This window comes from Podarcis erhardii, assembly GCF_964252035.2.
Source record: "Podarcis erhardii genome assembly, chromosome: 13".
NCBI lineage: Eukaryota > Metazoa > Chordata > Lepidosauria > Squamata > Lacertidae > Podarcis > Podarcis erhardii.
In genome coordinates this window covers 20,011,983-20,026,293 of record NC_138502.1, presented here as the reverse complement: position 1 = coordinate 20,026,293, position 14,311 = coordinate 20,011,983, and the positions used below count along the sequence as shown (strand labels likewise).

The 14,311-nt window shown below is 43.7% G+C and overlaps 1 protein-coding gene across 5 annotated transcripts; it reads left to right on the top strand.

The window, feature by feature from the left end:
- The first annotated feature begins 1,572 nt into the window (after positions 1-1,572).
- On the top strand, positions 1,573-11,903 carry LOC309327714 (serine protease 27-like). Of its 5 annotated transcripts, none has more exons than XM_081837143.1 (7): positions 1,573-1,622; positions 4,477-4,621; positions 5,667-5,687; positions 7,217-7,382; positions 7,818-8,092; positions 9,759-9,928; positions 11,118-11,903. In XM_081837143.1, exons 2-7 carry the CDS (start codon positions 4,564-4,566, stop codon positions 11,361-11,363), a joined length of 936 nt encoding a protein of 311 aa, XP_081693269.1. In that variant the 5' UTR covers positions 1,573-1,622; positions 4,477-4,563; the 3' UTR covers positions 11,364-11,903. The 5 variants fall into 5 exon arrangements, with proteins under 5 accessions (XP_081693269.1, XP_081693267.1, XP_081693266.1 ...); XM_081837141.1 differs by having other exon boundaries at positions 1,579-1,701; positions 4,480-4,621; XM_081837140.1 differs by having other exon boundaries at positions 1,579-1,701.
- The last annotated feature ends 2,408 nt before the right edge of the window (positions 11,904-14,311 follow it).

Here is a 14,311-nt window from a genome sequence, read left to right as displayed (position 1 = left end):
TTAATATGGTGATTTTTCAAGACGTGACATTTCCCAAACTTTCAAATAGCAATATGTAAGATTAGCACCAGCAAGATCCTTCTAGAACAAGATTAGAGTTAGGTCAAGAAATGGTGATTTTAAACAACAGCAGATGTTTGAGTAAAGCAGAAGTAGCAGCACACTGAGAAGAAAATGGTGGTTTTATACAACAATAAAGGTTTGAGTAAAGCAGGGATGGAGTAACACTGAGGGGTTGTTATTTTGTTAAGCCAGTTTTAACAAGTACAAATAGCAGAGATAAGCACAACACAAAAAGCTACTACAACAAAGCCTTTCCAAACTCTGGAAACAAGCTCTGGATTCAAAACTTGTTTGAAACTGCCACTTCCCCCTCTGTGGCAGATACTACAGCGAAGAGGGTTGAAAAGTTGGAGGGCTGAACTATACTGCATTACAGGGGGTTGGACTAGATGACTCATGGAGGCCCAGCTCTACAATTCTATGATTCTGTACATGCCACATAGCTTGCCCTTTGCCCCTTACACAATCCTACTGCACTCAGGTGCCATCGAGGGGACTGTGCTTTATCAGTGTTGAAATAAGATTCAAAAGTCAGTCTGTCACTGTTCCTCCACCTCAAGGATCTGATTGTTCACCTCAGTCAGCAAAAATGCCTTGAGTTGGCCCTGCCTGACTTAAAGACACAGGAACCTGGCCAGAAAACATGTCAACACCAGTAGTAGGAATGGGGAGATGAGAGGTCTGGGATTGTGGGAGGGAGTTAGAATTTGAGGTTTTGCAATGGGGCTTAGATAATTCAACAGACCTTCCAAGTGTCCCTATTTCCCAGGGACAGTCCTGGATTTACAAAAGCTGTCCTGGTTTCTGATTTGATCCCAGAATGTCCCACTTTTCCTTAGGATGTCTCTGTTTTCATCGGATAAATGTTGGTGGGTATGGAGTCATGTGACCTCTGAGTCAAGGAGATAAGTAACAATATAATCTTTAGAAGACATCTGAAGGCAGCCCTGTATTTTTTAAATGTTTGTTGTTTTATTCAGTGCTATTTTTCTAGAAAAAGTAGTGCTGAAACTCACCATGAACACCTCCCTTGTTCTCTGACAATGGGGCCCACCTGAAAGATGCCAGAAATAAGTTCCGGTGAGTTCTGGCCTGTGCTCATTTTCCTACTCATATTGAAATACTGCCCCTCAATGAGGCCAAACTTAGATTCACAAAATGTTTATGGGTATGGGTACCCCTGCTTCCCCCCCCCCAAAAAAAAGCCCTGGTTCCAGCTGAAAAAAGCCCTGGTTTCATTTTGTTTTTCTATGTTAGAAGCCACCCAGAGCATAATGAATAAAATTATTATTATGGAAAAGGACGTCCCTATTTTCATCAGAAAAATGTTGGAGGGTATGTATTCAAAGAACTGATATCTATATGTTGCACCCCCACTCCAGACGTAGAAAGACTCTCAGGAACCCAAAGAGGAGGAAATGCACAGAAGCACCACCCTTTCCCCTTGATATGGAACATTATATAGCACAATTAATGAAGATCAAAGTTCAGCTTTTCCTGGCGTTGACTGGAAAGGAACCATCCGGAAAGTACTTCAGAGAAGGACTGCAGAATCAGAAGCGAGTGGAGATTATTGTTTTGCCCTCCTTACTGGTACTGCGGCTGCTGCAACTAATTGTGCTAAAAGGTGATGGTTTGGTGAGTGGGAATCAATCCCTCAAGTTTTCCCCACCTTTCAGGGGTGTAAAAAGGAGACGGGTTTAAAGAGTGACAGCTCTAGACTGTCACTATTTTGCGGGGCAGGGAGATCCAATCACATAACCAGCAAAATCAGGTTGTGCGTAACAAACCCACTTCCTAGCAAAATTAGATATTTTTGTGATGAGAGTGAAGAGAAATGCACTAGAAAATGCAAGAGAATATCCACTCAGCACAGTAACAGCGAATCTCCCTGCCGAAAAATTAGGATGAATGCTCCACAAACAGATTGGCTGTAAGGGGAAATTGTTTGTAACAAGGGCTTAAAAAGAGGCATCCCTTCTCAAATGTATATCATGGAATGTTGATGGACTGAATAGTAAATCTAAAAAAATAAAATAGAACATAATTTATTTCTTTTTTTAAAAAAAAAAGGGGGGGTATTATGTTCCTACAAGAAACCCATATAAAATAGGAAACAGAAGAATTCTAATTAATAAAAGACTGGGTTCAGAATTTATTTCAGCAAGTTCAGAGATGAAAAGGGGGTTGTGATGTATGTTAACCCCGACCTAGAACCAAAGTTACTATTCAAAAATGAGGAAGGTAGAGTATTTGGAGTGGAAAGAAAATATGGGAAAGAGAAATTAACTATTATAGGAATTTGTGCCCCAAATAGTAAGAAATCAGAATTTTCTAAGAATTTAGAAGAAAAAAAATCTGGGATCATAATAATGAAAATATAATTCTCATAGAAGACCTTAATGGTGTGACCTGAAGACTTGGACAGAAAAGAAAGAGACAGGGTTATGAACGTTGGGAAGTTACCTCTTACCTTCTTTCAATTTGTAGAGAATCTTCATCTTTGCGACATATGAAGGATTAAACACCCAAATGGGAAAGATATTACACACTTCTCAGAATCCCAAAAATTGGGAGGTAGAATAGATAATATTCAGGTTTCCAAGAAAATAGTATTAAGACCAAGTAAAGCAGAAATTTTGCCCAGAGTAATGTCAGATCATAACCCGACTATGCTGGAAGTAACACAGAAGGAGTACATGAAAAGTTGGAGACTAAATGAGAGTATTCTGAATGATGAAGATATAGTTTAAAAAACCAAAGATACATTAGAAGAATTTTTTCAAATTAATAACAAACAAGGGACGGACAATTTGGGATGCCAGTAAGGCATATATGAGGGGGTTCTGCATCCCACAATCTGCTATGAAAAAGAAAAACAGAGATCAAAACTTCAACCTAATGCTTAAAGAAATAAGACAGAATGAAAAAGAATTGGCAAACATCCTAAGAACAAGGAAGCCCAAGTGGGGATTAGGATATAACAAACACAAATTGAGAATTTACTAAACAAAGAAGTCATAAATAAACTTAAATGGCTCAAACAAAAAACTTTTGAGTCAGCAAACCGGGGTTCTACTGTGTCCTTTCTAAAGCTACTGGGTGGTGTGCTTCTGTGTGTGAAATTGGGAAATGCAAAAGTCAGTGTTATTCTGTTAACCTAGTATTTTTCTCTCTCTCTAGTAGATTAAAAGAGGCAAGGGGTGGAGTGCCCCTCTGTTTTTGAGATTATTTGTTTGTTCTTTTCTCCTCCCATCTTCCTTGGAGGTGGAGACTGCATGAACAGGGTTTACTGGTGGTCTCCCTCCAAAACTGCTTAGCTTCTCCAAAGTTTCTTCATTATGTGCTTCCCTTAGAGCAGGGGTCAGCAAATTTTTCAGCCGTAAGCCGGTCCACTGTCCCTCAGGCCATGTGGTGGGCTGGACTATATTGGGGGGGGGGGTTGAACGAATTCCTAATGCTTTTTAAAGAAAAGGACACATTCTACTCACGTAAAAACACACTGATTCCCAGACCGTCCTTGGGCCGGATGGAGAAGGCGATTGGGCTGCATCCGGCCACAGGGCCTTAGGTTGCCTACCCCTGCCTTAAAGCAACCTTGTGCCTCCAGCTGTTTTTGGACTACAATTCCCATCATCCCTTGCCACTGGTCTTGCTAGGGTATTCTGAGCAGAGGTAGCTGGTGCTGATTGTAATGGTAGAGTGGAAGTCAGGGTGAAGACCAACGCTAGATGGAACAAGATCCTGTGACAGGCAGGGCCAAATAATTCTAGTTTTGTTCACATCACCCTCCCTGCTGAGATCTAGGTAATTCCAGCCCCTGAACTGGCTATTAAGTAGGAATTGCAGCAGGTGGGGGCTGGCTGAGGCTGGTGGAAGAATGTTCCATTTGCCCTCAAGAGCCAGCATCCACTGGTTCAGGGGTGTCATAACACTGTACCACAGGCAGAATGGGGGGTTTTTCCTGACACTGAAAGAAGCACACGATTTTTCAGTGTGAAACTGGGTGTCTCAGCTTGGGTGTGAAGCTAAGCACTTATACACACCCACATGCAGGGAGTGCTTTGGTCAGGAAGCAAAGGTCCTGGCCCAGGTTCTGAGAAGGTGGCATGCCCAGCTCCCTCCGTCAAGCTAAGGAACAGTTTTGTGCATGCAGAAATGAAGAGAAGAAGCAGTTTTGGAGAGATGCAAAAGCAACAAGAGGGAGAGCTGGAAAGGCACCTTGGTGGGGCCATTATCTCCCTAAAGGGAGGTGGAAGACCTGCTGCAAGGGGGAAGTGTACTAGGCTCAGCTTGTATATCTGTAAATAAGCTAAATATTACAATATTACAGACTTGGAGGTTCTTTGTTGCTTCTCCAATTCAATGAAGGAAGCATTATCCTTTCACCCTTGATACTGTATTTGATCCTAGAAGACATCCAGACCGAAATAAAACGTCAGTTATCCAGAACCGACTGGTGCTCAACCACTCAGAGGACACTTCAGAAGAGGGACAGCCATGGCAACTGTGTCTTTCATGCTGGCTGTGTGGCTTCTGCAGCTGACCATACTACAAGGTGACTTATAGGGTTTGGGAAATGCAGAAATTCCCTCCATGTAGCCTTCGTTTACGGGCATAGCTGTCAACCGTCCCTTATTTTGCGGGAAACTCCCTTATCACAGTGCCGTGTCCCGCTGCTTTCCCTTATTGATGATGTCCCTTAAAATTCCCGGGTTTCATGCTTGCCCAGCTTGGGAGGGAAGCAGCGGCTCAGGGTCCTCCGCCACAAGAGAAAGCGCGCGCACGAGCTGCCGCATCTCCATCTCTCCCTTTTCCCCCTCAGGGGCACATCGTGAGGAGACGGGTGGCGGCGGGCAGGCAGGCAGCCCCTCTCTTGCAAGACTTCCGCCACGCTGCCAGGGGAAGCCGGAGGCAGCAGCGGTGGCTGAGGAGGCAGCCTGAGGGAGGAGGAATAGCATAACACAGAATTCAGCATAACACAGAATTCTTATTTCTAAGAGCAAAGGATTTTGAGAGTCAAGTCTACCTGGCTTCATCAAGTGTCCCTCATTCTAAACTAAAAGAGTGGAGGGGCAAACTTGCCCTCTACTAAACTTAGAGGGAAGAATTATGCTAGGAGCTTTCTCTTGTACCCCTGCTGCTGCTACGTAGCAGCATCTAAAAGCTCTGAGAGCCTTTGCTCTATTGTAGCCCTAGGAAACTCACCTCCGTTCACACTGCTTGCCAATACTGAATACCCACCAGATCTGACCTGCCCACATCCCCCCAGAACTCCTTCAAGCCCCACCCCATAGTCACCTTCTCCAAAGAGCCAGGGCACTTTCAGGGGGCATTTTTAAGGGGGGTGGGCCCCCTCAATGTTCAAAGGATGTTCAGCTCTGTTCCCTGGTTCCATACAACACTGTGTGTGCGACATCAGGATGTTACGTCAAGTCCCCACAGTCCTCTTTAGATGTTTGTGCCTCTGCCCCAGCCCATTTCCTTACAAGATATATATCTTGGGCAGACACATTCACATGAAAACATGGATCTCAAAATGTTGTTGTTGTTGTTGTTGTTTCTTACCTGAAGTACCTTCTTTGCTTTTCCATTTTCCTCAGGTGCTGCCAACTCAACAGTAGGTAAGAGCAATTTGATATATTGGAAGCATTTCTGTGCAGGAGTTTCACCTAACTTCCATAAGGCCCAGCCAGATGGGCGGAGTATAAATAAATTGTTGTTGTTGTTGTTGTTGTTGTTGTTGTTGTTGTTGTTGTTGTTGTTGTTGTTGTTGTTGTTATTCAGCCAAGCCACAAACAGGGATGGAGAAGCTAGTCAGTCCTCAAGGCTCTCCCCATTTCATGTACCCTCCAAAGGCCACATCTCCCTCCAGCCAGGCTCCACGCTGTCTTTGAGTGGTTTGGTCTGCTTGGAAAGCATCCTTGAACGGTATTGGTGCCTCTTCCTTGCCAGAAAAGATGTGGTGGGGGGATGTAGAAACCGCTGGACTTTTGTGTGGCTGGGTGGGAAATTTGATTCAATTCACATTTAAAGATGAACCTACCTGGTTAGCATTTTCTGAAACAATACATGAACTTAAACACAGCTCTCCTTCCAAATTCTCCCTTCTCCAGAATTCGCAGTGCAGTTTTCCAGTCAGGTAATATGCAGAAAAATGCATATGCTAGCGTAAAGTATGAATAAACGCATGTGTTAGCAATGACATACAAAGATGTGGGGAAAATAGCTTTGCAAAAATGTTTACATTAGGGGAAATTGTACAAAAATGCAGGTGAATTTTCATTAAAGCCTTTGTGGCGTGGGGGGGATGCAAAGATTTTGCACTCAGTGGCAAACCACATAATTAACACCACGTGTAGCTGGGTCTCATTGAAGAAAATGAGACTTACTTATGATAAACATGCACAGCATTGGGCCACATGGTCTGAGGAGAAATTATTGTTCAATAAATGTTGTGTTAAGAAACAGTAAGTTAGTTTTACTTAACAGATGTAATGCTCACTAAATCCATCAAAACTGATAACTGGAAATCTTGTTTCAAAGCCCTATACGGCCTAGGGCCCTCGTACCTACGGGACCGCCTCTCCTGGTATGCCCCACAGAGGAACTTACGGTCTTCAAATAAAAACACCTTGAAGGTCCCAAGCCACAGAGAGGTTAGGTTGGCCTCAACCAGAGCCAGGGCTTTTTCGGCTGCGGCTCCAACCTGGTGGAACGCTCTGTCACAAGAGACAAGGGCCCTGCAGGACTTGACATCTTTCCGCAGGGCCTGCAAGACAGAGCTGTTCCACCTGGCCTTTTGTTAGGGCGCAGCCTGACTCCCTCCTTTGGCAATCTTTTCAAGACTTTAGCTTATGGTTGCCATTAATTTTGTTTTTAACTCATTTTTATAATGTTTTATAATGTTGTATTGTTTTAGTGTTGTTAGCCGCCCTGAGCCCGGCTTCGGCTGGGGAGGGCGGGATATAAATAAAATTTATTATTATTATTATTATTGTTTTGAAGATTGAAAACACTGACTGGAAAACCAATTGAAATTCAGAAATTTTGATTCCTCATGTCCTCATCATGTTCTGCTCAAAGAGCTCCAACATGGCTGTGCTGCAAACCATAATAGCACGTCCTCTCATTTCCTCCTCATCCTTCACAGGGTGTGGAAAACCAATAAACTCTCCACGAATTGTTGGTGGCCAACCAGCCTCAAATGGGTCGTGGCCTTGGCAGGTCAGCATTTTACAGAACCTTTATCCTATTTGTGGAGGCTCCCTCATAGCCGAGCAATGGGTGCTCTCAGCAGCTCACTGCTTCTTCAACAGGTGAGTATCTGATGGGTATTGCTGTGCAGCCGTTATCAAGTGTCACCCAAAAGATGGCTCAAGGCCAGGCTAATATCCTCTGTCTGTCTGTCAGCTACCTGGTGTCTCAGGTGTACAATACATTTAATGCAGAACCATGTCACTTTAAACAGTTGTGGCCTCCCCCCAAAAAACCCTTGGGGGCCATAGTATGTTACAGGTGCTCAGAGTTTTTAAGAGACTCCTGTTCCCCACACAGAGCTACAGTTCTCAGAATGGTTTCAAAATCCATCTCTCTTCCCAGGGAATTGAGCTCTTGGAATTATAGTTCTTTGGGGAGTCCAGGGTTAGGGTGAGCAGCAGAAACTCAAAAGTCAGCATTGACAGATCCATCTGTTTGTTTGTTTGTTTGTTTGTTTGTTTGTTTGTTTGTTTGTTTTGCCCTTCTATTCACAGAATGTCACCCTTGATCCAATACAATGTCCTCCTAGGTGCCTATCAGCTCTCAAACCTCTCAGATAATGCCGTGATATCTGACGTGGAGCAGATTATCCTCCACCCTGACTACAATGGCATGGATGCCTCCAGTGGAGATATTGCTTTAATTAAGCTGAAGTCCCCTGTGAAGTTCACCAACTACATCCTCCCCATCTGCCTGCCAGAGTCCTCTACACAGTTCCCTTTGAATGAATATTGCTGGGTGACCGGATGGGGAGATATTCAATCTGAAGGTGAGGGGTGTTCTTCAAAAGGCTCATTCAGACTCTGGGGCTCATCCAGATTCACCTGCATAAGGCTTAAATAGTGGTTAATATTACGGCCGCCTGCAGACTGGTGTTTCTTTGAGGGTGCGTTCTGCAACAAGTTGTCTGCGCTATAATAGTGTATTAGTGGTAGATTTATACAGGGCCATCCACACATGATTCCCCTTTCGCCATTTTTCTGCAGTGCTTCTCAAATGTCCTAGCAATCTTACTATCTGGTAGGGCGCTTTTACACTATACAGCAACAGAAGTAGGACCAAAAAAAAAAAAAAAGAGTCCCTGTACATTTGTGATAGCAGAAGTTAAAGGATTTCAGCAGGAAGTTACAAAACATGCACCAATGGGAAATGAAGCAGCATGTCCACCCCAAAACTTTTGCAAATGCAAGCAGTATTGAAAGTGGAATGCACAATAAAAATGATATCCAGAAGGCCCCAATTCTAGTTCTTCTTGAGCATTCAGTCTCATTTGGTTATGGGGCAGCTCCAAGGGTTTAGGTATAAGCAAATTTTGTGCATGCACAGAACACCTGGAACTGAACGCCTGTGCAAAATGCGATCATACTGCACTTGGAATCCCCAAACCTAACATTCTGGTATGTGCTTGAATCTCTCCCACAAAATGCTGACACTCTGGAGGCAAATTCAGTGACAGAATTTTCATGCCATCATTTTCCACAGTGCTTTACAGTATGAATTGGGGGGGAACAGCTCCCTATCCCAAGGACAATCCCAACATTTCCATGGGGAAAGAAGGAGGCATGGAATAGTACAGATAGGAGAGAAATTTGATTCCATTTTCATTTAAGACCAACCTACCTAAATTGCACTTTCTCCAAACCATACTCAAACGAAAATATTGTCACACTCTGAATTTTGCTATGCAGTTCGGCAGCCAAGTAATGTGTACAAAAATGCTGGGGTAAAGTCTGTATAAAAATGCATTGGTTAATGAAAATGCATGCATATATTAGGAGAAATTTCCATTGGTATGCGATTGGATTTTCATGAGGATTTCTTTTTTTAAAAATGCAATTTTTTAAAATTTCCCAAGGTCCAACTCTACCATTAGGCAGAGTGAAGCAGGTGCCTCAGCTGGCAGGTGCTGAGAGATGTGAAACAGCCATGTTATCTGACTTTCATTCCAAAGCTCGCCTGCTGCTCTTAGATGTCGTGGTAGCCCAGCCGGCTCACCGGTGAGGCAGGCTGCAGCAGCCTCCTCGGGCGGCAGAACACTAAGAGGTAGCACCCTTGCAAGTGCCCCACAGACTCCACCGCTGGCAGAAAAGCAGTGGCTTCCAATGAGATCTGATGAGACCTCGCCCAAACCTGCCATCACTGCTGTTACCCAGGTAACAGAGGATTTGGCGGGGGATGGCAGCAGCATTGGTACATTCCAGTTTTCCCCGGAGCCAAATTGGGACATGCCACCCCTGAGTGAAATATTATGTTCCACTGCACATGTCAAAGAAAGCACCAGTATGGCCGCCTTCTGCACATGTCATGCTCTGTGGTGTAGTGAGCACCCACCCACCATTCACTCACTGCTAAAAGTGTGTGTGTCTGAATGCACTTGAATTATTCTGCCTCTGCTTTTCATGACTGCTTTCCATTTCTCTCTCTCTCTCTTCCAGTGCCTTTGCCAGATCCACGAACCCTCCAGGAAGTCAAGGTGCCACTCATAATTCGAGAAATCTGCAATATTCTCTATAACAGTCGCCCAGTGCTAGGCCTGGGCTGGGATCCTATCAAGCAGGATATGATCTGTGCTGGTTACCCAGAAGGTGGGAAAGATTCCTGCCAGGTAGGTTGTTCCATGACCTGTTCTTCATACAGCCATTGCACATGGTAGACAAAGGCAGACTCTGGTGTGATGGCATTTGAAAATCCCTTATGTTATTACTGTATGTATGAACTTACATTGTGTGAATATGGTACTTAGGGCATTGCTTACTAATTTGGCTCTAGCTAGGGAGATGGTTCTTGACAATTTTTCAGATTCTCCCATTTTTCAAAGTGTTATTGCTTTTGTTTCATCTTAAATATTATGATGCTGCTTCTTTGGGCAATACCCCAAATATTGCAGGTGCCAGAGGCTGGCAGAATCAATAATAATAATAATAATTTTTTTTTATTTATACCCCGCCCTTCCCGGTTCAAAAACCGGGCTCAGGGTGGCTAACAACAAATTTAAAACACTTTAAAACGCTTTATTATAAAAGCAGCCTAAAATACAGTATAAAAACACGAATAACAATAAAAATCAAAAATCAAAAATCAATTAGATAATCCCCAGGGCTAGCTGGCTGAATTGGTCCTACTTGGGCCAGCGAGGAGGTCATGGGAGAATTAGCTGTGGGGTCTCAGAGCGGGTGATCTTCATAAAACACTTGAACTATCTTATCCATTCATGCCTGAGGTGATAAAGATTTATTTATTTTTTATTCAATTTTACAATTAACATTTACATTCAAACCAAAATCGTAATCATAAACATATAGTAGTCCCTGAATCCTTGGACTTCCCTCCATGGGTTCCATTGTTAATATTTCTCAACTACATCATAGTAATGTTCTCTATTTTTCCTTAAAATCTCATTCTTACCATAATTCTTGTTACATTACAAGTGTTGTCCCATGATTTGAGGCATAAGCGGTTTTTTCTCTGTCTTGCCATGTTCCCCGGAAAAACCTACTGTTTACCGCTAACATTAATCCGCAGAAAAACAAACTGACATCCATTCCAATTCAGTGGTAAACAGCATATTTTCCTGGGCGAGAGCAGTGGGACAAGCCTAGTTTGAGGACAAGCCTAGATATTGCTCAGCTACAACTCCCAACACCCCTTTCCATGGGCTGGAACTGTTTGGAGGTAGAGTCCCCCATTCCTGATTATCGCACTGATTCCAGCTGCTTCACCCAATCAGGATTCAGAGTCTGATATCAGAGTGTTCACCGTAGTACCTCTGCTACCTCCCATCTCTTTCTCCACAGGGTGACTCTGGAGGACCTTTAGTTTGCCAACTTGAAGGAGTTTGGACCCAGGCTGGGGTTGTAAGTTGGGGAGTTGGCTGTGGTGGAAGCGACCGCCCTGGTGTCTACACCTTAGTGCCTTTCTATGCCAACTGGATCCAAGACAAGATGAGTGGTAGAAATGGGAGTGGCGGCAAAAGCGACCAACTACACAACGCCCGTGTTGTGACATTCACTTTGGTATCTCTTCTGCTAGCCCTTCTGTGAAAAACCAATCTATTAGCTTTCCGTCTTACCTATAATTGCCTGGAATATTTAGGCTGCTGGAGGACTCTGTTTAAATCACCACATGCAGTCTACTGGGAAAACCACCCCTACTTCTCTCTGATTAATACAGGCATTAGCCTTGTCACATTTCAATTCCTTTCTAACTATTTGATCATAGTTTAGGCATTGTGTGCCCAGGCGGAGAAGAGAGAGGCCATCAGAAGGAATAACAACTCATGACAACATGTTATGGAATTAAAATTGGCTACAAGTTTATTAAACCTTTCAGATGTAGGAAGACCTTGGCTTAGGCATTGGGCATGTATCCCTCCCAGCCCCCCAGCTGGGGAATTGGGGCTCCTCGGAGTTAATGGGATAGGGGAGGGTGCACTGCAAGACATTTGTGTACACAGGCAGCCTACCCCATATCTGTGCAACGCAGGGGAGTTCACTGACAATCTTTCAATGTATGGCCAGTTACTCCCTTTTCACAAACCCCTTTAAGAGGAACCCTGGAATCGCCGTAGCAGGAGGGGGGTGAGTCACCACTTCATGCCCACCCCCAATTTAGGGAAGATAGACTAAAGGATTCTGCCCAAGGCTTAAAAGCCACCAAAGTTGTGACAATTGCTACGGGGAAGGCAATTCCTTCCTGGCTCCTCAACAGCAACCATCAAAAGACCCTAGCAACGTCCGCAGAACTGCAAGGAAAATGGTTAACCTGCAATCAAGCATTATACAAAGGGAGGGCTGGGTGAATGAAGCTCCAGAACCAACTGCATGCTTGCTGCTGGCTCCGCCTCCCATATATACATCTTAAGCGGACCAATTGGAAGCCTGCCCATTCAAGGTCCACTCGGCTGGCCCCGTCTCCAAAGAAGCCGCTAATATGTTTAAACTGGGGTTTGGCGGGAACCCCCAATGGCTGATGACAAGGAGGGGGGCCAGCCCAACCAGCTGGCGAGTCCCACATGGCTCTGGGTGCTGCCACAAGGGCACCCACAAAGGGAAGTGTGAGCGCTCATTTATTATTAAATTTTGATCCCACCTTCCCTCCATGGAGCTGAAGATGACATACATGGCTCTCCTTCTCCCCATTTTTATCCTCACAACAACCCTGTGAGGTAGGTTCAGCTGAAAGTGTATGACTGGCTCAAGGCCACCCACAGGCTGACTGGAAATTTGAACCCTGGTCTCCTCGGTCCTAGTCCAACACTCTAACCATGACACCTTACTGTTACACCCGAAGAACCCCAGGATTGCCACCTGGAGAAGAAGCTGAGAATTTTCCATCCATAGACATCAGTTGGAAGCTATGATATTTCAGACTTCTACAGTGATGCTGGAAGTGATGCCTGTCGTTCCGTTCTTAAAAGAAAATTAACATTTTTAATTGACATTTTTAAATGACGTGGAAACAAGTGGTAGATAAATTCAGCCCCTGGGACAAAACATAATAAGTTATGAACTTTAAATTGAATTTCTTCAGTCACTTGATCTTTTATTTGTGATGTTTCAGGGTTTTAAAATTATCAATAAATTATTATAAAATCCCAGCAATAGTATTACTGCTTTATTCTTTGTATGATTATTATTTCTTCTTCTTTCCTTTTTTAATATTTGTATGTATACACAAAGAGAAAGAGAATGTTTTTATGTACTATCTCTGTCTGCTTCAACTACCTCCACTTCTTTATGCTTTGCTCAGCTTTTTCCTCTTCTTTCTGCATTCTGCATGCATACAGTGGTTCCTTGGTTCTCGAACTTAATCTGTTCTGGGAGTCCGTTTAACTCCCGAAACCATTCAAAAACCAAGGTGTGGCTTCCAACTGGCTGCAGGAGCTTCCTGCACTCAATCAGAAGCTATGGAAGCCGCATTGGACGTTCAGCTTCCAAAAAACGTTCGCAAACCGGAACACTCACTTCCGAGTTTGCAGCGTTCAGAAGCCGATTTGTTCAGGAACCAAGCCGTTCAAGTACCAAGGTACCACTGTACTGAGTTAGACCATTGGCCCAGATGTTGTGGGAAGGGGCAGAGGCTAACAGAATCACTAGAAGTACCTCGCCAGTAAATGCTGGCGATACTAAAGATTTAAACCAGACACTGGTAACCTCTGACCCTCCATTGCTGCTGGTCAACAACTCCTACCATCCCTGACCATGGACCATGCTGGATGGAACTGCTGGGAGGTGAAGCCCAACAACATATGGAGGGTTTCAGGTTCCCCATCCCTGATTGAGACACTTATTCCATCTCCTTTACCTTGTTTGGCTTTGGTGTCATTGTGGGATCTATCTTCCATATCTTTCTCCACAGCGTGACTCCGGAAGAGCCTTAGTTCGCCAGCTCAAGTTGGACCCAGGTTGGGGTTGTGAGCTTGGGAAGAGGCTGTGAAGGCATCTACATTTCAGTGCCTTTTTGTGCCAAGTGAATACATGACAGTAGAAACAGGTTTGGTAAACAAAATGGCTGACCACCCAATGCCCCATGTTGTGACATTCACCTTGGTGTATGTTATTCTAACTCTTCTGTAAGAAACCAACAGCCTTTCAGTCTGCCAGATAACAACATGGAATATCACAAACTGTCCACACATTCAGCAACAATGACTATCTGAATGGGCAGTAATCTGGGGAAGCAAATGAGAATAGCGGAGAAATTCAGTTCTGTTCACATTTGAAGGCAACCCTATATAATTTACACTTTCCAAAGCAATACACACACACCAAAATATGAATATGTACAAAAATGCATATATTAAAGTGTGTGTTTAAATGCATATGTTCACAGAAATAATATTTTTAAAAATGCATTATGTTAGAGAAAATTGGTTTTACAAATACAGTATGTGCATATTCAGAGACACACTAAAATGCTGATGATTTTCATGATCCCACACATACACACATATACATGGAAAAGAAAAGTAGAAATATTCTACTCTCTA